We start from the raw sequence: 26,909 nt of genomic DNA on the forward strand, positions 1-26,909 counted from the left end.
TATGTTGACACACACAAAAAAAGAAAATACAGCTATTGACAATTTGGAAGTTTAGCTGGTGACAATATAAGTTAAGTAAAGAATGCTCATCGTAAGTCAACCACAATATTTAGCTGTTGGTTAGCGAAAAAAAAACAAAAAAACAAAAAAACAAAACAAAAACTGTTTACTATCATTTTAATCTGTGATAAATACTTTCAATTAAGCTGTTCAACTTAATTAAAATCAGTTTTACTTGGATTTTTTTAATGTTACTATGATAAAAACATGCATGTCAATTAATTGAGCAAACTCTTATAACCTTGAATAATATGAAATTGTTTTCATAATGAATACTGGACTTTTTTCAAAAAACATTTTAGATTTTTCTAGGAGTTATTGTGAATTATTTTTAATAATTACATGCACAGAAAGAGGACAGAGTGCACAATTTTAGAAAAAAAAAAAGAAAATTTCTTTTTTATGATTTTGCAATTATGTCCAATATTTGAGTACCTGTAGTCAGCATTTACTCTGAATTTGCTGGTGCTATCCATGAATGTTTTTGTCTATTTATTGGTCCAGATTTATCCGTTTTTAAATTAAATTTTTATGACTTATTTAACTATAATTGATATGTTGGTAATACTTTATTCGAAGGGGGTGAATAAGACCATTAACCAAGAAATCATTACTGTTTAAACTTTAATAACATAAAGTTATCTAATTTTTAAAGTGCAATCAGTAATACTTTTATAACACATTTATATCAGTAATGATTTCTTGGTTAATGTCAAGTTGTCATAACAAAGACATTTTCAATAATGTCAGCTTTGTATTAAAAGTGTCATAATTTACCGAATGACACTTTATGACAACAGTCATAAATATTCATGAAGGCTTATTCATGTTCATGACAGATGTTTATGACAGTGTCATGTCAGTCTTATTCATCCCCCTTCAAATAAAGTGTTACTGATATGTTTGTTTTGTTTTTTTGCAATAAAATGTATTCACATGTTGTGACTTGTCTTGACTTGGATAACTTCAGGAAAGCCTTCTTGTTTCTGGTATGTTATATAAGGACCTGAGCATTTCCATATTGCTTTCTGTTTCAGTTTATTTATTTATAAAACATCCCTTGAATTGATTGTCTCCTCTAAGCAGGTTTTTTGTTTTAGCTGTACAGACATTGTAGCCAGCCAGGCATCATCCTAATCCCCCATGGGCAGCTTCAGAAAAGGCTCGTGTGAGCAGGAGTTGGAGGAGGGGTTTAATGTCCTTGACCATCATTCAGTGGCCTCTAGTCCTCCCCTCACAGATTCCCAGAGGAAGAGACGTTCCTAAGCCAGAACTGATCCTGTACACACCATGGTGTAACTCAGGCTAAATCCCCCTACATGCAAGGTTCACAGCAGCCACCAGGAGTGTCTCTAAGACACATAGAAGTTGTCTTGAGTAGGCCACGTGCTGCTGTTTGGTGGAGAGTATAAATTCATATCATAAGGTTCTAGTCTGGTTCATATCTGGTTCTGGTCTGCTCAGCATCCCCAGAACCAGAACAAAAGGAGGAGAATCAGCATTCAGCTTCTATGCACCACAAATTTGGAACAAACTTCCAGAAAACTGTAAAACAGCTGAAACACTGGGTGCCTTTAAATCTCAACTTAAAACCCACCTGTTTAGAGTTGCTTATGGCTAAAGTGGGGTTAGAGTGCGGGATTTGATGTCTTTGATGTTTTTAATGTTTTTATCTTTACTTTTTATCCATTTATTAATTTCTTTTTATTTCTCTTTCTCACTGTCTACGTTTTAATGATGTAAAGCCCCCATGGAAAATGTCCCAGTTAAACGACGTTTAACTAAAGTCCTACGGGGTTTAGAGTCCCACTTGACGGCGTTTCAACTAACATAAAAATGACAGAAACGTAAGTGAATTTTACGATAACGACAGAAATGTAAGTGAATTTTAAAATTGCTAAAGTCAGAGAGGTTAGAGTCCTTGTCAAACGGCGTTTTGACTAAAGTCCGAAAAACCTAAAGGTTGGAGTCCTTGTCAAACCGTGTTTTTGACTAAATTCCCAGAGGGTTAGAGTCCCAGTAAAACAACGTTTAACTGAAGTCCTAAAAGGGGGGCGGGTTTTAATATTTTTATCTTTCTTAATCTTTTTTTTTTAAAATCTCTTTCTCTTTCTCACTGTTTATTCAATGTCACATGCTGTTTTTATTTTAATTATGTAAAGCACTTTGAAATGCCTTGCTGCTGAAATGTGCTATACAAATAAAATTTGATTGATTGATTGATATCATGCAGCATTTAAGACCTGCAACGAGGAGCAGGAAAAATATTGAAATGATACGGCAAGCTTTATCGCCTGCTCAGTACTTAAAGAAGGAGCATGAGAGCACTTCATGGAAGATGATCAAGACATTTCCCATATCTTACCTCACTTCAACCCCACTGACAGTGAAATACAGCCTCCCCCTTCACCATTCATCTTGTTGCCTCTTGCCAGTAGCAGGCTGCCATATTAAGTTGGCGCACAATTGACTCGCCACCCCATCAGCTCATTCATCCATTTCTCTTTCTATTCCTTCTGTTCTTGTACAAGCAAAGTGTTCATCATGACCAAATATGATGTTCAAACTCATCACCTCTGTCTCCCGTTATGATTACCACAGAGTGCTGCTGCACAGAGTTCTCATTCACTCACACCTTGGAGCTCATTAGCCCCACCAATCATTTGCATTAGTGCTAGTAATGAAAAGCCTCCATTAATAAGATGGCCTTCAGAGATCATTTAAACCTCCTCTGCCTCCCAGCACTGTCGTATCCTCACAGTCCACTCCCCCCCGCTCCCCACACCCCGTTACCTGTCAGTTATCAACACCCAGCAGAACACATTTTGGGGCCGGCTAGAATAGCTCCTCTCAGCATCTGTATCTGAAAGAAGAGAGGCCGAGCAAGTGACGGGTCACCTGATAGCTCGCTGAGTGAGCTGGAGGCTCTTGAACGCAGGCAAGCGCTGGCCTTCAGCTTGACTTAATCAACACCTCTGTGGGGTATCTGGACACTTGAGAGACCTCAGCCCAGTGTATACGAGAGTGGGGAATCCTAACTGAGGAAACATTTCCACCTTTTCTACAGTTACTGATCCTTTCCCTACTGATTAACTCTGTTGTAATGCACCTTCTCCCCTCCTCCTGTGATTTTTTTTTTTTTTTTTATTTGAAATGAATTTGTCCTTAGAGACAATATGGGACTTTTGACCTCATTGCATCTTTAATTCAAGAACATGCTTTCTGCAGGTGTGAAAGCTGAAACTACGTTCAACTGTATAAATCATCTTAATCAGTCCGACAACCTACAGGAAAATAGCAAAAATCTTCTCTGGAGGATTAATTATGTTCTCTCGAGCTACTACATACTACAAAGCTCTGCTGAAGCAGGTGCGCTAAAGCTACATCTAAAAGTTGCAGGGTACCAGATTGGGTTCTAGCAACTACCTCATATTTTGGTGTACTGTATTTTGTGAGTCACATATACTCTGCACAAAGTGTCTGTTGGGCACAGCGGTGCAGAAGTAAAGCGTGAGACCAGTAAGCGGAGGCCTCAAGCCTTAACGTGGCTGTCACATGTTCGAGTCTCAGCTTTGCTACATGTCTTCTTTCTGCATGTCTTCTTTCTGCAAATCTTCTTTCAAAATCCGCTTTCCTGTCTGACCACTGTAAAATAAAGGCATGACAAAATGTTTAAAAAGGAAAGTTTCCTTGTCGAGCATACCGATTTCCGTCATTTCTTTATTTCCCACAAATTCAGCCATGGTAGTAATGTACAAGGGGGACAGATATTTTGCTTTTCAGCTTAAAAAAAAGGAACAAAAGTTCCTTTGGTGGTACAAAAAAACTATTGTTGCAGACCAAAGTTCTTCAAAGCTTCTATTTTATTCAGACACTCTTCAAAGTTTAACTCTGTCTTGTCCACAAGATGGTACAGATTCTCAACATCCATCAGCTTGGTGTTGAATACAAAACAGTTCGATGTGAACACTGTTTGCAGCCGAGCAGCTTACTGTGTGACACAGCGTATGCATATGAGGCTGTAGCAAAAAAAAAAAAAAGACTTTTGCACAGAGGTGTCCGGCAGACATGCACCTCAAGTATGTAAGAAGCTATGGGGAGAGAAGTAGACCATAATATGTGGGAGCCTTTATTGTGTCACCTTTCACTGATTCTTTGAACACAACACACCAGGGTAATAAAATATGCATATTTTGAAGATGGAGCTTGGTATCCATGTGGGATGAGGGGATATTTCAAAATACTTAGAGAAAGGTATGTAAAAGGTAAGATCAATGGATCTGTGCTCACTACATAGAACATTTATCAACTTTCAAGTAATATTCTTTACAACTCCTTCTGAAACAGAAAAACCTTTTTTTCCCCCCAGCCGTTTAAGGTATTTTTCTATAAATCTCGAAGATAAATAGTCATCAACATATTCTCTGAAAAACAAATCTCAAGAATACAACACAGCATGCTCTGAGACTGTTTTTAATCACAGCAGTTCCAACCGTATAATTACTCCATGACTTCAGCTGCTCCCACTAAATCTCCTTAATGCTCCATGTTTAATATAATGCACAGGGATGCAAACAAATGGCGTCAGCATGTTGTAAGTTCCCACATTCCCGTCTTCTTCTCTCACTGTCTGTGTAATAATCTCACTTTCATATTTGCGTCTCTCTCCCCGACTCCCTCTGATAATTCCCCTTGCCCCCATTTCCTCTTTACTCTTTTTAATGCTTATCAAGGTTTTATTTCTCTGGAAGTCCAGCCGTAGGCTCGAGTGTTTTGCTGAGTCAGGAGGCTGCCTGGTTTCTATGATGTCAGCGACAATCTACCCCGTTATGAGGAAAGTCTTATGACAGGGTTTAATGTCTGTGCGCTTTTGCGTCGATACGCTTTCTGTCGGCTCTCACGCACTCATTTCTTTCACCTGTAGCCATTCGTTGTCACATCGATTCCCAGCTGTAGTGTATATGGGAATATGATAAAACAGCTTCCTTTTGTCAATTTCCATCGAGGTCCCGATAAAGCAGCAAAATGTAGAGGAGTAAGTGCTTTTCAGTCATGATAGATATAAGATAACTTTATCACTGCATACTGCCTGGTTATCACTGCTCACCTGAGGCTAGTCAAAGCTGATTGAAATGTGCTCAAGCTGAGTGTCTCGGCACAAGCACACGGCCCTGCTGCCAGTATTTGCTCGGATGGTCACACTATATGAGGAGCAATCTATAATTTTTCTTCATATTTACCTTCCTTGAGCTGCTAATTGATTTTTCTCAGATCAATTCTGTGGTTTACAGAAATTGGTGGAGCAGAAGGGGTTTGATCAATTGCCGAGTGATTAGCATGTGCAGTGGATTACTTCGAACTGAAGGACTGCAGAAGAATGGAGGCTGAGCGGATGGCAGGCGCCATTCAATGGAGGCACTTCCCCTATCTTTACATTACTTATTGTTGAGTCAAAGTCTACTTTAAATAGCCTACGCCCACAGGTTGTTTGAGTGTCACGTATGAAATAGCTCTTTCTTTTGCCAAGTTAGATCCTCATGCAGTGAAACCACTTCCCCCCACCTTGTTTCAGAATGCCTGTGGGAGGTTCAGATAAAAACTGCAGTGTCCTGAAGTGATCACTATTGATCTGGATGGAGATTCTTTGCTGTGTTTTAAGAGGACAGAGGCTTTGCACACACACCATCAAATGTGCAGTGTACGAAGACTTTAATTTCTCATGCATCTATCAGTTTAACAACACCAATAAATGTAAAAATCAATAGATATCTTCTGCTAAGTTAGGAACGACCCAGAGGACAGTAAACAAAACAAAACAACGGAGCCCTTGTGCTAATGATGTGACCCTCTTGACACTGAGGAATGAGAATGAATCCCTTTTACACTGAAACTAGGAAACTAATTGTAGGGTTAGTAATTAATTCTTAATACCCTCCATCTGTCGTGCTGGAAATGGACTGCACGAAAAAAGGCTAAAAACTAAGTCACCAATGTCAGCTGCAGTTAATTTGGCGTCTGTATTTAAGGCATAAACAGAGAGGGGAGTTGAAATGTGTCACAGTGAGGCATATGTTCTGACATGAATAGGCTCTGACTGCAGATGGGAGAATAAAAACAGGACGGACGTTGTCTTGCATGCAGTTATGCACACACAATAAATGGGACTTAATTTAATACATTTAATTCAAGAAAACTACAAGGAACATAGATGACATATAGCTTGCTTAAAGTACTCTTTAAATCAATCCTGTTAATATGGTTCTTGACAATATCCTGCATGCAATTTGAGAAATTTTTATTTACAGTTTTATGTCGAGGTGTACAGTGTGTTTTTTTTTTCCTTGGGAAACATACATAAACTGTGTGTAACATATGCGATTTAAAACTCTCAGGGTGATGTATTTCAGAGAGAAATAAGTTTGATTTTAAATTACCACTCCACCATTATTAGTGAAGATTAATTTGCCAACTCAAAATTTATGTAAATGACTTTAAACTGAGCCTGTAGTGCTCTTTCAAAAGATACTTTATTGTCTGCAATTCCATTAAACTCACAAGCTCCTATGAGTGTAGCTCTGAGTGTAATAATGGTGCTTGATGCACATTATCACAAATTGTTAGATATACAAATTCATTTATCTTTTATTATAAAATGAAAACTTTATGCAACCCATGTGTTTTTTAGCTGCATGGAGACAAAAAAGTTGTGAATCTGTGCCGTGTGTTGCATACTGAATGTATTCAGCACAACACAGTTCTTTTGAGAAGTTAACAAACTTATCATTGGGAGGAATTGGGAGGAGGGCCTGTTTCAGAGATCTTCAGAGACAATATCAATAACGAGAGTTAAGATAAATGTCATGTCCTGTTTACTCGATCTCAGCGCACAGAGCTTGAATATTGAAGGTGACCAATAGGAGAGAAGCTGACTCTGAATGCCCGCCCACCAAGCTTCTCTTAAAAGGAGTCTGAAGGAAAACACATGAGAACATCAGGAATATGAAAAAGGCATCTGTAAATAAATGGACAAGGAAAAAGCATTAGAGAGAAAATGCAAAGAGGAAATATTACAGGTGAAAAAGTCAAAATAAATCAATGTATGATTAAAAACCTTACAGTAAGGAAACAATACTTAAATACATGCTATATATATCAGCAACATCTCATCAATGTGAATATTTCAAAATCTAATATCTCACATATATATTCTATAACTTACATGAAATACTCTGACTAAAATGTTAGTCATTTTTCTTTCTGTTTTTAGTCAAAAGTACATTTGAGTTATTATTTCATAAGCCTTCGCATTTACACCTACAACCTAATATGACCATTGCAACAGAACCCACAGCTCTCAGAAAAAATGCATCATCCAATTTTACCATCTGAAACACAGTTGAGTTCATTTAAGGGTTTTAAATGGAAATGAGATGCTATACACAGCAGTGATATCTTTCTGAGCACAGCCTCAGTGTGCTGCAGAGGTTAAGCTCCAATTTTGATGCTTCAAAAACAATCAAAAGAGTTCAAGAGCACCCAGGTTGAGGTTGTTTGAAACACTAAAAAAGCAGCAAAAATAAAAGTAGCAAGCATGTTAGAAAGTCACATCCAATTTTATGTGAGTGGGTTCCAGGATTTAAACTGCTATTTGGAACTACTCACATGCGTGTGCCCTGTACAGTCACAATAACTTTGGACACTCCAAAGTGTTTAAGCTTTATGAATAAGAGGCTGACAGTAACTCAAATGTGTGAGATCCCTAAAAAAAAAAAAGTCCTAACCCTTATCTGCTCGTCTGTAAAAACCCTCCACTCTAAATCCACTTTAGCCTTTCCTGAGTGAGCTCCATCCTCTCTACCACACTGCCACTATCGATGTGCAACTGTTACTGCCGCATAAATAACAGAAGCGATGAGGGCGACATGCTTTCTCATCTTTGACTATAGGATCAGTGAGTGCAGCTCCCAAATCTACGTGCATACCGCTCTCTATATTCTTGTTTTTCGCATGAGGTCAGACACTATTGACTGGAACCAGTGAGGGGAATGAGCCTGCATTTACAACAAATTGGTCCCCTGGATTGACCTCTGGTTCAACTTAGCTGGATTTCAGGAGAAGGAAACATCAATACATCTGGACAAAGACATTAATCTCACTCAGTCATCAGAAATGGGGCAGACACATTTACATTTACATACAGTATTCATCATCAAGTTGACTTTCTGCCCCCATGGCAGGAAATGTGAGTGTGGGAAATGTCACTTTAATTATACTGCATTCATAACATTAAGAGCAATTACAGCAGAATGTAAAGGGTCACAAAGTGCCCATATAAAAGCGACTAGTGTCATATGTCTAGAAAATAATGACCGAAGTTCCAGCAGCAGTTTTAAAGCTAGCAGTTGGCTAGTAAGACCCAGAAGCCAATTACAGTCTCTCTGCAGTATCAGCTCTAATTTGTCCAAGTACAATGTGAGAAAAGAAAAATTAACCCAGATTAATTGAATCTGCTCTTTTCCATCAAGACTTCTCACAGTGTTAAAGTTTGGTTTTCTATAAGTAAAGTTCTTCTATTCAAACAAAGCTTATCAATGTGTTACTCGGACGTAAATGTGATGGTAAAACAATGCTCTTTTTAACAAAATTTGCTCTCTAGGTCCGGCTGTGATACTAACCCATAGAGTGTTTCAGAATGAATAACAATACCAGTCTGTCTTCTTTTGTAAAACCTGACGATTCTCTTCACTTGTCAGCATTCAGCTTATTGCCTTTAAAGCTGAATCAAGGACAATAGTCTGTCTTATTTTACCGTGGGCAAATTCAATGAAAAGGAACAAAATGCCTTAATCCTAACCAACAATGCTATGTCTCTGATTTTCAAAATCCCTCTTCCCCTTTTTAGAAGACATCTAAATACCACCAACCTCCAGGTTTCTGTGAATGTGGCTTTCATGTCTTTATCAGGAAGGTCCTCTATTTATCCTATAGCAAAAATAAAAATTATATCTCATTGAAATACGGGTTTTTAAAAACTTGACTAAAAGGTGACTGACATAGTTCAAACTCACATTATTGAATAGGGGGGTAAATATACAACTTGCTCACAAAATGGTAGGAAACAAAACAGAATCTTTACAAGAACAAGAACAATCAAGAATTAGTCAACATGTTTGGGAAAAGTAAGAAATGTTAAAGTACAGGTTTTCCACATCCATACAAAAATGTTACAGGCTTAAACCCCCGTCCTTTCATTTTCAGGTCTCCTAAAAAAATGTTTACGACACTAACAGGAATTGAATAGACCACTTTGACTTGGCAAGAATATTATATTTCAGTATTGTGATCTGTAAGAACTTGCACCACCCCTACTATTAATTCAGCTTAATTTATTTCTACTGGCATGGTCAGTGAAGTTCATACCTGTTTCTTAGGCAAGTCTCTCTGCTGATCGCATGTACAAGTGAAAAGAGCTACTTCCCTCCTACATCTTCTACACCGAACACAAGATACAACATCAATATCTACCAGATGAACATTCTGTTTTATTGGACAAATTAATACACAAAAGACAAATAAATTAATAAATAAATAAAATAAAAAATGTTACGTTACTGTTTGGTGTGTACAAAAAAATTATAGAAAGTGGGGTAATAAAGTTAAATTATGAACCTCTTTCAATATTTTGAGTATTTTCGACCAAATAAAACCATTTTAGCAATGGCTAAACTTTGTTTCTTACAATAGAATTTGAATGAATCAGTGACATATGAAATCACTGGAAAGCTTAGCTGTTAGCCAATCGGTTAAGAGCAAAGACTTGCTTATTTTTCTGCTCTGTGTCAGAGCTTTGCCAATCTGTGCTTTGGCAAAGCCATGTTGGGAGGTGCCAAAAGGACAAGTACGACAAAGATTGTTATCTGTTAGGGGAGTTGTAGTTTGTCTGCTTAACAATGGGCACATCAAAACTGACACTGAACTAAATGTTTGAAGCAGAGGGCTCGTGCTTTGGGATCACGAGATGCAACAGATACTGATTAGTTCATTTTTATTAACACTATTCTTTACTGTTCACAAAAACTCAGCAGCACAACACTTTGGAATATTTCTAATAAAAAAAATAAACAAGCAAACAGAAAAAAATAAACACTTAAAATAATAACCACTATAGTAGCAGCATGATTTTTGTCATTCTGTGATGTCGTTTACCATAAATGGTAAGGCAAAAGGTTTTCACTACTTGGTTAAAAATGCAGTAACGTGATGGGAAATGTTTCCTTACTTGACTTTGTCCAAAGCTATCAATAATTTATATATGTGTTCATTTGTTGCTGTTTATTTGTGTATATTTTGAGGTGAAATAAAAACAGCTGGTGACATTATTTGTTGAGTCATATGAAAGAGAAAAAAACCACGTTTACTATTAGACAATCAGATGATTCGGTGGGCATCAACCAGTGAGGTTGTAGACTCCTTGTGTTTTGAGATATTGGATAACAGTATGTAGTTTACTTTACTAAACTTATGGTTCTATGAGAGCATTTAAGTGACCTGCAAAAAGATGGTTCTGTAGGTTAAACTTCACACGTGAAATATGAGGACAATGCTTGTATGGGAAGGTGCTTCTTAAAAAAAAACTTTTATTATTTTAGTGTGAATGAGAAAGTTTAGTTACAAATTGTTTTACATATTTGAACAAAAAAGGTAAGCCTGAAGTATCTGATATGACTTGATACTGTTTGTTTTTTTGAGAAATTCAAACAGTTCCGTAGGATATTTTCAATCTGGTAATTGAAGTACATTCTCGTCTACTTTATTCATTTATTTTCTTATTTATTTATTGGTTCAGGATAAGTGGAGTCATCCTTTGATTAGTGGCTGTGACGGATTTTCATCTTAAATTGGTCTGTCATTTAAATCTTAACAAGAAAAACACACTAATGGCAGATATGGAAATTAATAATCCTTGGAGTTGGATATATTCTTCTGATTCTGTTCCAAGTGTGGACTGCCAACTATTTTATTATACGTCTTTTTTCTGGTCTTTTTCAGATTCTTTCTGTTGGGATGCAAATCTGGTGTTGTGGGCCCGCAGGGAGCCACCCACCATTACTATGATCTCTACATGCTAGATGGTATTAGAGAGAACAAATATAGAGCAAAATGGTCTAATCTGATCTGCTCCTTTCAAAACAGCTCAGACAAGGAGCCTGGGATTCCTCACTGCTAATTAACAATGTCGTCTGTGACAGGCTGTGGACTTGTGAGATGCTCATCTCATTGATAGTTTCAGACGTATTACAGTAATACAGCAGGAAAGAGGGACTTGAATAATAAAAAAAAGGGTCGTTCATCACTTCTGAGGCCGTTACAACCTTGGTGTGTTGAATCTCAAGATTACTTCACCAAAGACACTTCTCAGCACTTTGACTGACCTCAGTTCATCATTTGCAAATGTAAAGAGGGTGGATCCTTGTCAAAAGCCTTGAATAACTCATCATCTTAAAAGCTGGGGGAAATAATAAAGGGTTAATGGTTCCTTTTTGAAACCTTAAAGGCTTTACTGCTAAGTACTTGCATTTCCATTCCTCTCATGTACAAAAAGAACTAAGGAAGAGACTGGGGAGCTGAGATAGCAGTTAACAGCACAGGATGCATAAAAGCGTTTGTGTATGCAGGTGGTTTGTTTTTCTGTTTATATGTGCATGTACATGCACGCGTCCCCCATTAATGCATTTCTCTGCACACATAACAGCATACTCAAGTACTTTTACAGTGTGTGTGTGTGTGTGTGTGTGTGCGCGTGTGTGTGTGCGCGTGTGTGTGCATGTGTTTGAGCTGGTTTTGAAATCTTTATTGGCCATAATAAAGAGTGACATGATTCCAAGTTACAGAGAGCCTTTAGTATTGGCAGAGTGAAGCCATGCTTTAGACATGCCAGAAGTGCCAAAAGGCTTCGAAATCGAGCCGATAGAACTAACCTTATTTAACGGGCAGACATCTGAGCCATTTCCCCCCCAAAGAGAATGCCATTTCTGAATGTCATGACCTTTTCTAACCGTGTTTAAAGCCCTCCAAGGTCGTTAAGGTGTGGTTTGTCAATAAAGCGAATTTGAAGACACTTGGGGAATGGTAAATGGGCCGAAGAATGACACACGTGAGCAGGTTTTAATGTACATACCAATCCTTATTGTTGATCTGACTGAGCTGGTTTGGTTACATCACAGTGATTGAAGCTGTGAATGTGTGTGTGTGTGTGTGTGTGTGTGTGTGTGTGTGTGTGCAGGCTTGATGAACTTTACAGCTAGGACACACGGCCTCAATAGCATAACAAAGATGAAGTGAAAGGAACAACAGGGTTATCAGAGTGTGTGTGAAGACGTCTGAGTGGCATTTGTAAAGTGACGAGGAGTCCAGGCTTTTAGGACAAAGTGGGGAATTGCCCTGACTACTAGGTCCTAGTTCAGACATCGCCAGAGTAAAACAACGCTGTTCAATAGTTTACCCTGAAAGTGCAGAAGACCAAGACTGAAGACATAACAGTAAGTGTTTAAAGAAAAAAAAAATAAAATCGGAGAGGGTGTTTATTAAAGGGCTTTAGAATTTGAGAAATCAATGGAGTAAAATCCTTGCTTTGTCAAAAGGTCATTGGGTTTAGATCCATGTAATTGATAACAGAATGTTATAAAAGGTGAAACAAGCGCAGGACATAAATAGGATTTGCTGAGAATCCCTCTAAATTCAGAAGAACAGGAAAGTGTGGAAACTTCTGCTTAAAAACAATGCCAAATCATCCCCCCACCGCGTTTCCTTCAGTATGACCCTGCAGACAAAGTAGAAACCCAATATCTTTAAAGCGTGTGACTCTCAGCTGTTGTGATTAAAAATAACTTGATTTCATACTTGCCCAGAGCTGGATGAAATGCACTTTAGTTGTAAACATTTCAACAATTTCAAAGGAGTAACAAGGGTTTCTATGCTGGCATTGTGACAGATTTTCTTTGAGTGAGCAGTAAAAAGCAACTGTCTCTCTTAGTTCAAGGACCTAAACAAACAACTTTTGTTCAAATTCATGAAAAAAATGCATCCAAATAATACAATGACAAAATAAAACTCTTTGTACAGATACAATCAATAAAGTCAGCAAAAGTACTTAATGGTATTACATCATAAGAATATGAATTACTTTCACACAGAAAAATTAAAAGAAACATCGTGTTAACGGATGTCCTGATTACTTTTTTTTTTGTCCCTGAAACTAGTCAGAGTAAAGTAAGAATATATTTTAGGAGATACAAAGTCTCAAATTGATACTTAAAGCAGACACTTCGACACTACATACCAAAAACACAATAACTTTATTACAAATATTACGTATTGGACGTATTTTTTTTTTATGATATATATTATGAAAAGGACTTTGAACTTCCTTGTTGCTGAAATGTGCTGTACAAATAAACTAAAGTTATGGATTGAAACATTTTTGGTGCCTTTAGATATAGGTCTTAAATAATAAATTAACATAGATTTTTTTATGTGGTTAGTAGCAAACACTCATTTTTAGTTCCTGAAATGAAGATTAATTTATTACAATCTACAACTTTAAAAGTGGACAGATAATCACCAATAGGAGATTTGGCTGTTCTTTTTTGAAGTGAAATAAATAATAAAAGCAGCGGCAATGGATTGATAGATTATGCAAGAACATAACTATTTAAAAACTTCCGTGTTAAGAATCATTTAAATAAGATTAAATAAGAGAATGAAAACATGTTTCATTCTCATGTTCTTATGAGAGTAAGAATATGATCATCAATGGAAATTCCTCCAATTTGCATTCTACAGCACATATGGAGTTTCTCCTCATCAAACGCTACGGGTAGCTGTTTGGATGGCAGCAGATTTTTCTCCTGGGCCAGTAATGTTAACATTTACCTTGGCATTTCAGGAAAATACTTTGATTAAGTACAGGGCGAGACACAGATCTCACTGCTGTTGAAAAATCTGTATGTTGACAAAAGGTTTTTGTGCAGTCCACCTTTCTTTTTCCACTGCAGATGAATAAGAAACCTCAGTGTTCTGAACTAGCAGTTTGGTGACATCTGGACGTTCTCTATTTTTTCGCGACAGAATGTTGCACGGCACACTTTGTTCTGCACATAAACATTCTGCATATGTTCGGATATAAAACAACACTGTATTTGTTTGGAACAGCTGCTTACCAAACACAAAGAGCTTACATGGAGGTTTTGTACAAATATGTGTACCATAAACTTTTAGTTATACTGACATTGAAGTTCTTTAAATAAACCAAGTAACTTCCTCAATTTTGTAGTGAGAGATCAAAATTATGTTTGATTTGTGTGGAACAAAGTAATTAGAAAAACTTGTATTAAAATGTAATTTGAGCCGTTTATTGCTGTAATGAGTGGAGAGTCAGCTGAGGAACAAGAAGAGTTTAGAACCGTGTCAGATGCTTTGGGTGAAAATCAGGACTATGCACAACTCCAGCAGACATCATGAAAAATACAAACTGCTGCAAGTCCTTATTCCTGAAGAGTTTAATCCAAGAATCACAGTGATGCAGAGCAGACCTGCTTGATTACTAGCAGAGTGCAAAACAGCCCATTAACCACATTTTCAAAGACAAGGACCTGTCCAAAGCTCTTTCTCCGTTACTGCTGAAATTGCTCACTTTTTTACCTTAAAATTACACTCATTTAACTCCTCAAAGGAGTGCTCTTAGTAGTAGTAAGAGAGAGGACAGACCCAAAGCCCTGCACAGTGTGAACTCACTACGATCTCCAAATTGGCCGAAAAGCCATCTTTTCTGATTTACTGTGGCCTCCACTGTAAGTTTGTGGCTTTCTTCAATCATCCCCCTTAATGCACTAACCATTAGAGTCTGTCCAGAAACAGAATATACCCTGGTGTCTCAATTATAGGCCAAGACTGAATCTCTACGGCAGCTGTAGAAGGAAATGACTATCCATTTTCTGCTTCAGCTCTCACACGCTGGCCGCGCAGTCCTGCCTGTTGTTCAGAGCACCAAAAACTCATCTTTCCAACTGAATTGTCTTATTAATAACCCTGACTGCAGTGAAGGTGCCAATTAAAGTTAGCCTAAGATTTACATTTATTTTCCAAAGCTCTGTAGTGCTGTTTCTCTTTGCGGCCTTGTATTATTTATTTGAAAACTTTCAGAACTGGGGAAGAAAAAAACAAAAAACAAAAAACAACAACAACAAAAACAGGCTTTTGAAAGTAAAATTGTAAATGCAACATAAAATAATAGTGAAAGATGTAATAGATTTCAAGAAATTACAGTTCACTGTGTGCTTTCATCTTCTGGTTGGATCTGGTGCTTTGCAAACTCTGAAAAGTTATACCAAGAAAAAAAAAAAAAAAGTGACCAACAGGGATAAAAGGACTGCCTGCAATGAGAATTCAAATGGGATGTGGGAATAAACACATGAAAGAACACAAAATTTTGGCACAATTTAACAACTCCAGCAGGAGTCGGTTTTAATATCCACTGTGATTCTGTAATAAATACTGAGGAACATCCATGAAAGACAAGATGACAGAAAACGGCTGTTAAATAATTTCCGTATTCTTCTGAAGACACTTATGGATTCTGCGTTTAATGCTGCGTTTCCTCTCTGTGCCTGCGGGACTGTCAATGTGACCACTTCTGCATTTAATGGCTGGCACCGCCGACGAGGTGTGAAGTGGGAGAGGTGATCAGACGTAGAAAGGAGAGACTGTATGAGGGAGCAACAGACAAAGCTGGCAAAAGACAGGTAGAAACAGAGCGGCTCTGACAGAGATGTGAGGCAAGTAAAATGTGCTGACGGAGAGAGAGCACGCCTTGACCATTTATACAAGAGGCTGACAAACTGGTGAATGGCAGCCCTGAAAATGAGTGTGTGCAGAGAGCAGAGATGAACAGGGAAGGTTAAGTCCCATAAAATAAGGATAACAATCTGTTTATGTAGTTAACATTAGAGGGACAGGAGGAAAGCAGGCCTCTGTGGATGACTAGGACGTATTCTGAATGCTTTATGGGAGTCTGGAAAATATTAGGGGAAAAAATGGATTAATGCTCAAGTACACCTTCACTGAGTGGATTCATTTTAATATCCCAGTGTGTGTTCGACTGCAGTCTTTTAAAGTGTGAACAACTTTGTTTGATGGAGCAACAAATATGAGCTTGACATGTTTGATGTAACTGGAGTGAACATAATCATTTCAAAAAATTTAGTCTCCACTGTGACGTTTCTGCTGTCCCATTGATGAGCTCATGAATTGGAATATCATCAAAGAGTTAATTCGTTTAGGAAATGTAATTTTAAAAAGTGAAACTAGATTTGTTACACACTGAGCCACATATTTCAAGCTTTTGTCTCTCAAGCCAAAAAACAATGGAAACCCAATATTAAGTGTCTTGGTAAATTAGAATATCACATAGCACCATTATAAAACCAATTTTTTAAAGAGATTGTATTATGTATTTTCTAGACACATAGTGCCATTTTATTGCATAATCAAGTAACTATGTTACCTTCAGTTTGTATAAAAATGCTCTATATCAAGCACAACTTCAAGAACATTTGACTTTGCAATTTGCTGACTTGAGATCAGCCTCCGTCTCTTTCAGAAGTTCCTACTCTCTCTGACACTCAGCTTTCAGCATGTCATCACAACTTTCATTGTCTCATGTACAAATGAGAAACACTTCTTATGATAGGCTCAGGAGACTTGCAGTTCCACCAAGTGTTTGCTTATTGCTGCTGCCACTAGTCTGCAGAAGCTAAGATGGTAAGGTGCGGGATGAGGGACTTGGGATAGAAGCGGAAACTTGACTGGAGACTGCAGATCCACGGAGGAGCTCTGTAGAAATTGGCCTATCTGGGGGTTATTGTCAAGAAGAAGATGAGACATCAGACCAAACAATGCAGAAGAGCCTCTGTTAAAGCAACATTGGCTCTCTCAATACTTTTTAAATTGGTCTTTTCATAAGATAACATTTTTTTGGCTTTCAATTTTAGTTTTATTATATTTGAATATTTCTTAAAAGTTAACTTAGGAATGATGCCATTTAACTTCCATGCTGGCATGGTAGACGGCAAAAATAAAAGACAAGAGAGGAAAGAGACATCACTTTGCTTTAAAGCATCCTATAAGCAGAATGAAATACAAAGTCTATTTTAGTGTGGCTATTTCCCACATTAAGTAAATGTGTGAGATAGTGCACTGTAATAAAAAGTTAGAGCATCAATGGCAAAGCAGACTCTTTCTTGTAATGATTATTATTACACAAACAACTGCACACAGATCTAACCCGATTAATACTCATTACAAAGAAAACAGAGGATCATATGGCAATCTTATTCTAAGATTACGGTAATTGCTTTCGTTAAATGAAAACACATTTACACAGTATGGTAAAGCAAATGTTTTCAAAAGGAAAACTGTTGATCAATTAAATGAACTCTGGCAAGCTTTGATATTTCTGAGAATCATGCTATAAAGCTGCTCCGAGCGGTAAAATTAGCCTCACTAAGTGCCGGATGTATTTGCCTTTATGTGCATTATGCATATTTTACATGCAGGCACTGGAGGCTTTTGTGTTTCTGTTTACTTTTCATTAGAAATAGAATGCTCATTTGAGTGAAGGAGGAGATGCAGGTCTTACTTCAAGGATACTTATGCGTCTTTCCATCCTATCATTTCAAGAAGATTTGTCTTTTTTTTTGTTTTGTTTTTTTTTTTTATTGGAGAAGTCTGCAGGGTTCTAGGTCCACAGGACAAAATCTATTGTCTATTTACATCGTCCAGGGATCAAGGGGTCAAGTATGATAGATGACATGCCGTCTGCTTATCAGACTCTTCCAGAGGTGATGGTGGAGTTAGCGCTCAGTAAAAATGAAGGTCAGCATATCAAGTCAAAACAAACCGTGCAGGCCAGGAGCTGAGGTGGCGGTGCTCCGAGGGTGTGGAAGTTGTTTGCACGGTTCTTGATCTTGCTACCATATAACCGATAAGGCTGGGAGAAAATGCACTGCCAAAAAGGATTATCTGTGGGTAGCTCAGCGTGTCTGGCGACAAGCATGTCGGGTGAAGTAGATGCTGGTTTGTTTGCCTTAGAATCTCCTCGAGAAGTTTAGCACACTGGTTTCAACGAGTCCAGTCCTCTTGGACGTACGGCACAAGCCCACTCATCGGAGACCTCAGTAAAAGCTTGTTGAATCACGACACTCCATCGTATTCAATAATTCATAAGTGAAATGTTTTTATACACACATTATCCAGGAGTGACTCACAAACCCCAGCAGTTAGCAGTCGATTTCGCTATTACACATAATTGACACTTGACATGACTTAACAGCACTTTTGGCTTGTGTGTCTGACTGCAGACAATATGAACAATATGTATTTGTATTGCTAAAACCAAAACCTTTCTGAGCTGTCTGTTAAAAAGCAATCGCTCCAGTTCAGAGGTCCTGTGTGGATTAGCTACCAGTAAGAGAGTTATAAACAACATCTATATTGTCTACTTCAGCATCCTTAATGCTTTTGGATCTTTTGTATGATCAATAATTCTAACATTGTTGATTTATATGGTTGATCACTCTACTGGACCAGAGTGAGAGACCGTTTAAATGCTCAGGAAACCGTCACAGGTATTTTAAGTTAGTCACCTGATTAAGGAATAATGGAAAACTTTGCAGCAAAGGATATAAAATTACTGAGGTGGTGTAATCATGTACAACTACAACAAAATGTGCCTTAAGAAAGTTTTTATCAGATAAAAGTATGAAACAAGAACAAAACATCAGAAGCACAAATACCTGACAAACTGCCCATTTTAGGTCATAAATAAACATTTAATTGTACAAGCTTTGCATGGTTCCAAGGATAATTTGATTAAAACATCCCAAGCCTGGAGCTGAGAGAGAAACTTGAATTTCAGAGAGGTTCAGAAGAATACTTTATTATGTCTTTGATGTTATGCCCTGGACATTGTAATGAAATATGATGCATGACCTTCTTTCAGTCTAAAGCAATAAGAGCAAGGTCTAATAACATTGGTAACCTACAGGTTTTTTTTTTTTTTTTTCCAGATGCTTTACAAAGATGGAAACCAATGTGTGCCTGCAGTTTGTATTTTATCTCAATCTGTGGGGTTTGCTCCATCATTTGCATTTTTTATGGGTTTCTCTCATACATATCCAGACGTCGGCTTTCTGCTCATTGATCTTTTTCCTCTCATCTCCTCAGGCTCCATGCTGGGTCAAAGGAGGGGCAAGTAAATGCTTATAAATATTGCGAGACACGTCAACCTTTTAAGATGCAGACCGTCTTCAACCTTTCAGTGATTACTTCTATCAAAATGTACAAATGACAAGTTTTCTTTTTCTTTTGAAGCAGAAGAACAAACAGTAATTCGAGTCAAGTTGGATGAGGCTGCTCTTTCTTTCCCTAGACTCTCAGAGTGCAAATTTAAATCACGATGGAGGCTAAAATGACCCGTGAAACACTGAAGAGCTAGATAATGTTAAATGCTTGTCATTCAGGTTGCCAGGACAGTTGGGCCTTGAAAAACAATAGTTGTGACTCAGCACAGTTATGAGGAGACTACTTTTACCAGCTGCAAGTGATTCGTGTAAATAAACAGAGGTAGCAGTCTGTAAGAGTGCATGCTATAATCACAGATCTACATTTCATTTGGCTGACAGGGTGGCGTCAGGCCAGCTGCTTTAGAGCGTTTCAGCTGTGCTTTATGTTTTGGGAAATGTACATAAATCTATTTGTTAAAGTTAAGAAAAGCATAGGAGCTTCTATTCCATTAAAATAAAGGACTGTGCATTGGCAGCAGTATGCAATCACTTCAAGGCATGAAAGATTTCAGAGATTCTGTAGAAAAATAGATGGTTTGTCTTTCTGTCTATGGTTATCTGACAGGTGTGAACATGTGTGATATTTATAAGGTAAGAAGTGAGAAGAAGTCAAGGAAGGAAAGAAGATTATTTTTAATGTCTATGGTTGTGTCACAACCTGGCTCAGGAATTGTGACAAAAAGGAGGGAAAGGGACACAAGGACATAATGGATAAATATTTATTTTTAGAAAACAACAAAATAAACAACTTAATTTTGAAGATGAGGAAAATAAGCCTCGTCAATAAAGAAGTAAAATTAAAAGCAACTCAGACTAAATCCAACCAAAAACCTAGGAGGCCAAGAGAGGGCCTGTAAAAAGCAACTAGTGTGCTTCACTTTGCAGAACACATTATGAGGAAAGCAACAGCTCAGGTTATGAGCCAAGATGTTCAAGCTTCATAGCAAATGTGTCTTCCAAATGGACAATGACCCCATGCATACCAATAAACAAATGGCAAAAGGACAATAAAGGCAATGTTTTAAAGTAGATACTGAAAAAGCTCTGATGTTAATTCATAGAAAATGTATGGGAAGAGCTGAGTTGTGTAAAGAAAAAGGTACTTTACTTTAAAGACTGACTTACACCAGTTCTGTCACAAGGAATACGATGAAATTCAAGTTAATGCGATAAGCGTGAAAGGATGCATAATATGGTTGATCAAAGAAGCACAGAGTTACAAATAAAGTACATAAACAACTGAATTTAAAAGAAGTTAAGTTTTCAAAAATGCATAAATCTTGCCCATTATTCTGGCATATAGTAAATAGAAAACAATTCATATTTGGTCTGATTTAATGTCAGCAAAAAGACTGTCTCTATATAACAGAGGTAAACTTCTATGTTCATCTGTATAAGCAGGAGATAGTTTGCTTAGTTCTGCTTATAAATAAAGAAGACAGTCCTGTAGCATCTAAAAATGACAAATCCTGACTACTAGCACCACATTTTGTCACTTTTACACTTAAGCCTGTCATGGCTTAAACAAATGATATGGCATGCCACTTGATGGGCTTTTCTGTGGCTGCTCAGTATCATCCCAATAATAGGACAGACTAAGGATGTTTGGTGTATCATAAAAGCAAAACAACAACATCCCATGCACACCCATAAAATCCTTTCAGCAAGAATCGTGGACTGGTTTGCTTTTGTTTTTTGCCTGAACACAAAAGAGCCAGTATCACCCACAGTCATTTCTTGTCTTTTTTTGTTTCTGACAGTCAACTCACAGCAGCTCCAAACATTATGTTGCAAAAGATAGCAATGTTAGGATTGATTAGAAGGGAGACAAGAAAACTCATGTTGCCGTTTCACGCTGCAGCCAAAAAAATAAAAAAGTAAAATAAAAAAAAAGATCTTTGTCGTCGTTTCATATAAAGAAAACTCATTCTCTATGTAATCTTTAATGTGACTACCACTACGCTTAATGAGGCGACATAACAGTGGTATTGATAAACTCTTAATGGCAACAATGAACATTTTCTGAAACTACTCTTTATGGCTCAGGGTTATCACATGCACAGCAGTGAATGTGAATGTGGAGCTGAGAAGAAGAGAGCAATAAGTGTGACAGCTCTGGCTGAGTGGGAGTCAGAGGAGGTGAGGGGGCACAGCTGGCTTTGGCTATGGGCTTGTTGACTGTTGAGGCGTCTGATGGCAGTGGGCACAAATAAACGGCTGCACTGCTCTGTCTTGCTCTTTGGTGGGATAAATTGGGGGCTGAATGTGATGTCCATCTGCCACAGTTCATCATAGAGTGAGGAGGAGGAATTATTTAGAACGCTGATCATCTTCTTCCTCTCTGTTCTCTGATTTCAATTTGACTGCAGTGCCAAATCCAAGAGTCTTGGGTCCTCTCCTGACGAGGGGACTGTCTACTGACCACTGACCTTTGTTGACCATTATCGTCAAAGTTGATAACAGATGCCTGGACTCCAGTCTTCTTGCTCCATGGGTGATAGGGATTGTATATTCAATCTTATAGATATAAGCCATAAATTGTTGTGAAAGGTGAAAGGTGGAATTTTACATCTTTAAGCAGTGGTAAGGGCAATACTGTAGCTTACTGTAGTAAGTTCAATGCTTTTGTAACAAACATGTCATCACAATTTGTTCTAATTGTTTTGAATTGACAGAACATTTTGAGTAAATGCCACTTAACTGTGACATATTCATGTGTCTATAAACAAACTGCATTTAATGGTGACTGATCAGTAGATAAACTGTGGCACAAATGTGTATGGAGTATTAAGTTTGTTGGTGCCGTTTGTTTAGATATCAAGGAAATTGATGACCTATTGAAATAGCCAAATTGTTGTCTACATTAAACATTCTTGGATGATTTAATAGGTTTTTTGTTGTAATAACTACTGGCAATATCTATATATATCTATATATCTATCTATATCTATATATCTATATATATATATATATATATATATAGATAGATAGATAAAACAAACTTGGATAATTTATGTCTAACCTTAAAAGATTAGTTATTTAACATATATATCTATATAACATATATTTCGTAATGACACACATCATTCTTTCTTAACATCTCTTTCTAGATGTTAAGAAAGAGCGAAAAAGTTATATATGTAGTCTGTCCATAAAACATATATAAACAATAGATAGGACACAGTACCAATGATGAGTATTGGGAATCTAAACTAATTCCTATTTTACTTAGAGCACCACCACCATAAAAAAAAAACAAAAAAAAAACAAACAAAAAAAACAACAACCTTAAAACGACCTGGAAAAAAACAGGAACAGTGAGCCACTGAGTGAGTTTATCTTAACGACTGAAACCCCTGGTGTTCCTCTGAACCATGAAATTGTCATTTGTCCTGCAAGGGCTCTATCAAATGAAAGTTAAGGGCCATGCAGGGCTGCTTTTTTGTTGCTGAGATTATTTGGGCTTGTGCTTGTGATCCCACTAAATCTCCATAGATAATTACATTCAAAATTTGTGCCGATCCACTAAAGTGATTGCAAAATGACAATAATAATAATAAAAAAAAACAAACAACAAAAAACACTTAACGAATTAATCATGCGATAGGAATTATTGCATGTGGTTATGTGGAAACTATTGAATGCTGGTTTAATTTTAATATGTCTTCGCCACAGAGAGCCTCTCGGTGTGTCTGTGTTTTTGACACGTGGAAAGTATTAAGCAAAAATAATGTAACCGGCAAAAGAGATTACATTCTGAGACTTGCTTAAAACCATTACAAAGGGAGAAAAGACGACCAGGCAGAGGGGATTACTCTTGGCTGGAATGTGGAAGCAGCGGAATAGAGCAAGGAGGGGAAACAAGGGTGACATTGAAAGTGTAGCAACGACAACAGCACAAGCAGAATATCAGGTGAAAGACAGTGGCAAAGCGCCATTTGATTGTTCTAGAAACAAGGAAAGAGCAGAAAGAAAAGCTATAGAGAGAAGTAAAAGAAATGTGAGAGGAAGAGTATTGGACAGGAAGGGAGTGATAAAGGAACAAGGACGTCAAGAGATTCAATCTTACAACCAAGGCCCTTTACCACCAACAGTGTCCTGCCTGTGACGGGTACTGCAGGGAGTGGTGGTAAAAAGCCAGAAAGAGAAGAAGACGAAGGCATTAGCATTATGAGAAGCAGCAAAGACCCAAAACGAATATGGAACAGCCACTTGATGATGTTTACTGCTCGCTCCACAAAAGGGTGGTGGTGATGGGGGCTGTAATGAAAGGTAGGGGGCGTAAAGCTGCAATGACGCAGGCTGCTGGACGTAAATGTGGCCAGATTAAGAGCTAAACAAAAATTAGCAAATAAATGCAAATAAAATCAACAGATGACATAAATAAAGCTGTACACCCAGCAGGCATTCCAGCCAGCCAGTTGAAATTAACCAAGATGGAGGGGAGGAATCTGACTAGGGTTAGTATGAGGCAGCGGACCTCTTTACTAATCTGGTGTACAGTATAGTGACATATACTGACCTGGGCTTGAGACAGCACTAGTGGTGGTGGGCTCAATAATTGCTACAGGGGAGGAGAGGAGGGGAAGAGGGAGGGGAAGGGAAAGAGGACATTCATGTATTATTAACAGAATGGAGACGTAAAACAAAAAAGAAAAATGCATGCAAGGACAAAAAGGACAGGGAATGGAGACAAACCCTCCCCATGCAATAAGGACTAAAGTCTCTGTAGCAAGATGCAGCTTTTACATGCTCATAAACAACATGTTCCACTGCTCCAATGCTCTGAGATTTGCATGAATTAAAAATAAATAATAATAAAAAATTTAAAAAAATAGATGAACCCTGGAGCTGTTGCTGCTTCAAAACTCCAAGGAGATATCTTGGCGATGTGGAATCTTATTTCTGGTTTGCTAAACGAGGACTTATTCTTCGCTTTGATGGTTAAACACACCGACCTCTGGAACCACCCTATAATTTCAACAGCACTTCTTGGGGAGTTCTTAAATCACATCTTTCTCTGTCACAGATTCAGCCACCGGTTTTGATTTTGTCATCCTTTTTAGGATGTATGAAGTGACTAGAGAATGAGCAGAAAATGGGGAACTTGAAGTCTGTGTTTGATCCCGCAGAGGAATGAAGTCAGGAGGCTCAATCTGATTAACTTATGAACTCATTTCAGGCTGAGCCACTGGTGGCATTTGAGTGATGGAATAGTGTGAGACCATGAAATGTTCAACCCAGTGCATCAAAACCAAGCCTGCGAAGGCCTTTTCCTCCCCAAGTCAATGGGTAAAATGTCACAAAAGTGGGTCTTATACTTGATCATGCCAACAGTTACAAATATCCATGTAGATTGTAGCTTATTTAAACAGAAATATAGAATTACCAACGACTTTATTATCTGTCATTTTGCATGGAAGCAAACAAGTCAGCCAATCCCATTGTAGTAACCAGACATCGATATGTGATAAAGATGACTTTCTGATGCTCAAATCGACCATCACAACGGGGAGGAAAGGAGATTAAAGGGACTTTTTTAATAGCTGAAAGCTCTGAAAATGAGAAAATATCAGGTGAGGAGAAGATGCGTGGATGAAAATGCCTCATTGATGTCATCACAAAATTATTGCATGGTCTCAGGACAAGACATATAACCATTCACTGCAGCCAAGAAAAGCATAATATCATCTCTGAACACGGAAAACCTGAATCAGATGGGCTATAGGAGATGACAATACGATGTGCGAGTCCTGTCAGCTAAGAAGAGGAAACTGATGCTACATTTCACACAGCCTCATGAAAATCAGACAATGACAGATGTCTCCTGGTCTGACGACTCTTTGTTTTAGTTATGATGGACAGACTTTGCTGAAAACAGCATGAGAGCATGAATCCATGCTGCTTCGTATAAATGTCTCAGTCTGGTGGTTATGACGCAATGGTATGGAAGACGTTGTCTTAAAATACTTGGGGCCCCTTAGCATCTGTTACGTATCATTTGTCATTTAAAAGCTGCAGCCTACCTGAGTTGTCCACCCGTTTTTAACTGTACTGTATCCATCTTCTTATGACTATGGAACATTGCGTCATCTCGTAGCGTTCAGATCACCTCAAACTGGTTTGTTAAACACAACCATCCATGTCACCATGGGCTTACCAATGTTGGTCCAATAAACACGTTTGGAATGTGGTGGAGCAGAGGATTTTCATTTCTGATATGCAGCCAACCAATCTGCAATAACCACTATCATTTCCATATTAATATTTCTTATGAGGTGGTCCAACCTCATACTAGCATTCAAGAGAATCTGTGCTAGTATGAGGTATCTCAGTCACAATTGTCTGTTGAATTTCATCTTTGTGACAATTATGCATGGATGCACACAACATGATTATGTAGACAGGATGCCTTTGTAATTAGTTAAACAAGTAAGCTGTGTTCAGTTGTGCCCAATGAGTCTCGTGAGTCAAATGTAGGTCGCAAAGCAAAGCTGTTCTTCATCGTGATGGACTAACACAAAATGAAGAGATAGTTAGGGCCCTAAGTGTCCTGCCACTTTTGCTCTGGTCTCCAACACATCTAATACTTGCAGCTACATTAATTTAACTTTAAAGTTATGCCATACCCTTCCAAAAGGCTTCATGGCAGAGGAGGAGCTTGTCTGTCACAAGAGAGACCATGGCAGCTGTGATTATACCACACACGTTTCCTCTGAAAAGAATACGACTTTAAATTGTTGAAGTGAGCTGCTGTATCTAGGCCAGGCAAGAGAGCAGAGGCACACTTTAACTCGCCATTTTAATCCATTTACATGGGAACTCAATATGGACATTTCCATTTGCAGTCCAAAAAAGACGGTCAATGGAATTATCAAAATCTGACCATCTGTGTCACTTTCTTGTAGTGCTTTAACAACTGTGTAATGAGTGTGTTCCTGTTAAACAAACCACTGTTATGCCAACAACAATAAACTGTTTGCTTTCATTTCATTTCATCATTCTGTCTGAAGGAAAAATTGTGAAGGAATGAGTGCTCATACATGAAATTATATGCCTTTCACCCTTGGTATATTGTGGAAGAAATGGTCGGATTCATCCTTTCTTCCACAAATGTTTCTACTTTAAGCACTCCTGGGGGAGCCGATATGTGAAAGCAGTTTCTTTTCAGCCCTTTTCTTCAAAAAGCCAAGCGGGTACTATCTGATTAATACTTGAGAATGAATTTGCCAGTGAATCATTTCATGAGCTCTCAGACACTCCTCCATTACTGTGGAGCATATCTTTTGACATACAATCTCTCCCTCATATAGCTCCACTCTGACTTTAACTGTTTCGCCTATTCAAGAGAGCAACACATCATTTTACATACTGTAGATGCATTCCTTTGTTGTGCACAGCCTGCTCGCTTGAAAGACAAGACACTTTTTTTTTTATCTATTATCTTTC

At 37.9% G+C, this 26,909-nt stretch overlaps 1 protein-coding gene across 3 annotated transcripts in view; it reads right to left on the reverse strand.

The window, feature by feature from the left end:
* Positions 1-26,909, reverse strand: part of negr1 (neuronal growth regulator 1) — a 280,810-nt gene that overhangs the window by 118,408 nt on the left and 135,493 nt on the right. Inside the window, exon 7 of one of the 3 annotated variants that reach the window (XM_016665666.1) lies at positions 23,983-24,024. The exons of the other annotated variants lie outside the window; for them this stretch is intronic. Within the exon in view, the coding sequence (XP_016521152.1) occupies positions 23,983-24,024 (42 nt within the window). The remainder of the gene's footprint in view (positions 1-23,982; positions 24,025-26,909) is intronic. 3 annotated transcript variants of the gene reach the window in all.

This window comes from Poecilia formosa, unplaced genomic scaffold (assembly GCF_000485575.1).
Source record: "Poecilia formosa unplaced genomic scaffold, Poecilia_formosa-5.1.2 Scaffold10, whole genome shotgun sequence".
In the NCBI taxonomy this organism is placed as follows: domain Eukaryota; kingdom Metazoa; phylum Chordata; class Actinopteri; order Cyprinodontiformes; family Poeciliidae; genus Poecilia; species Poecilia formosa.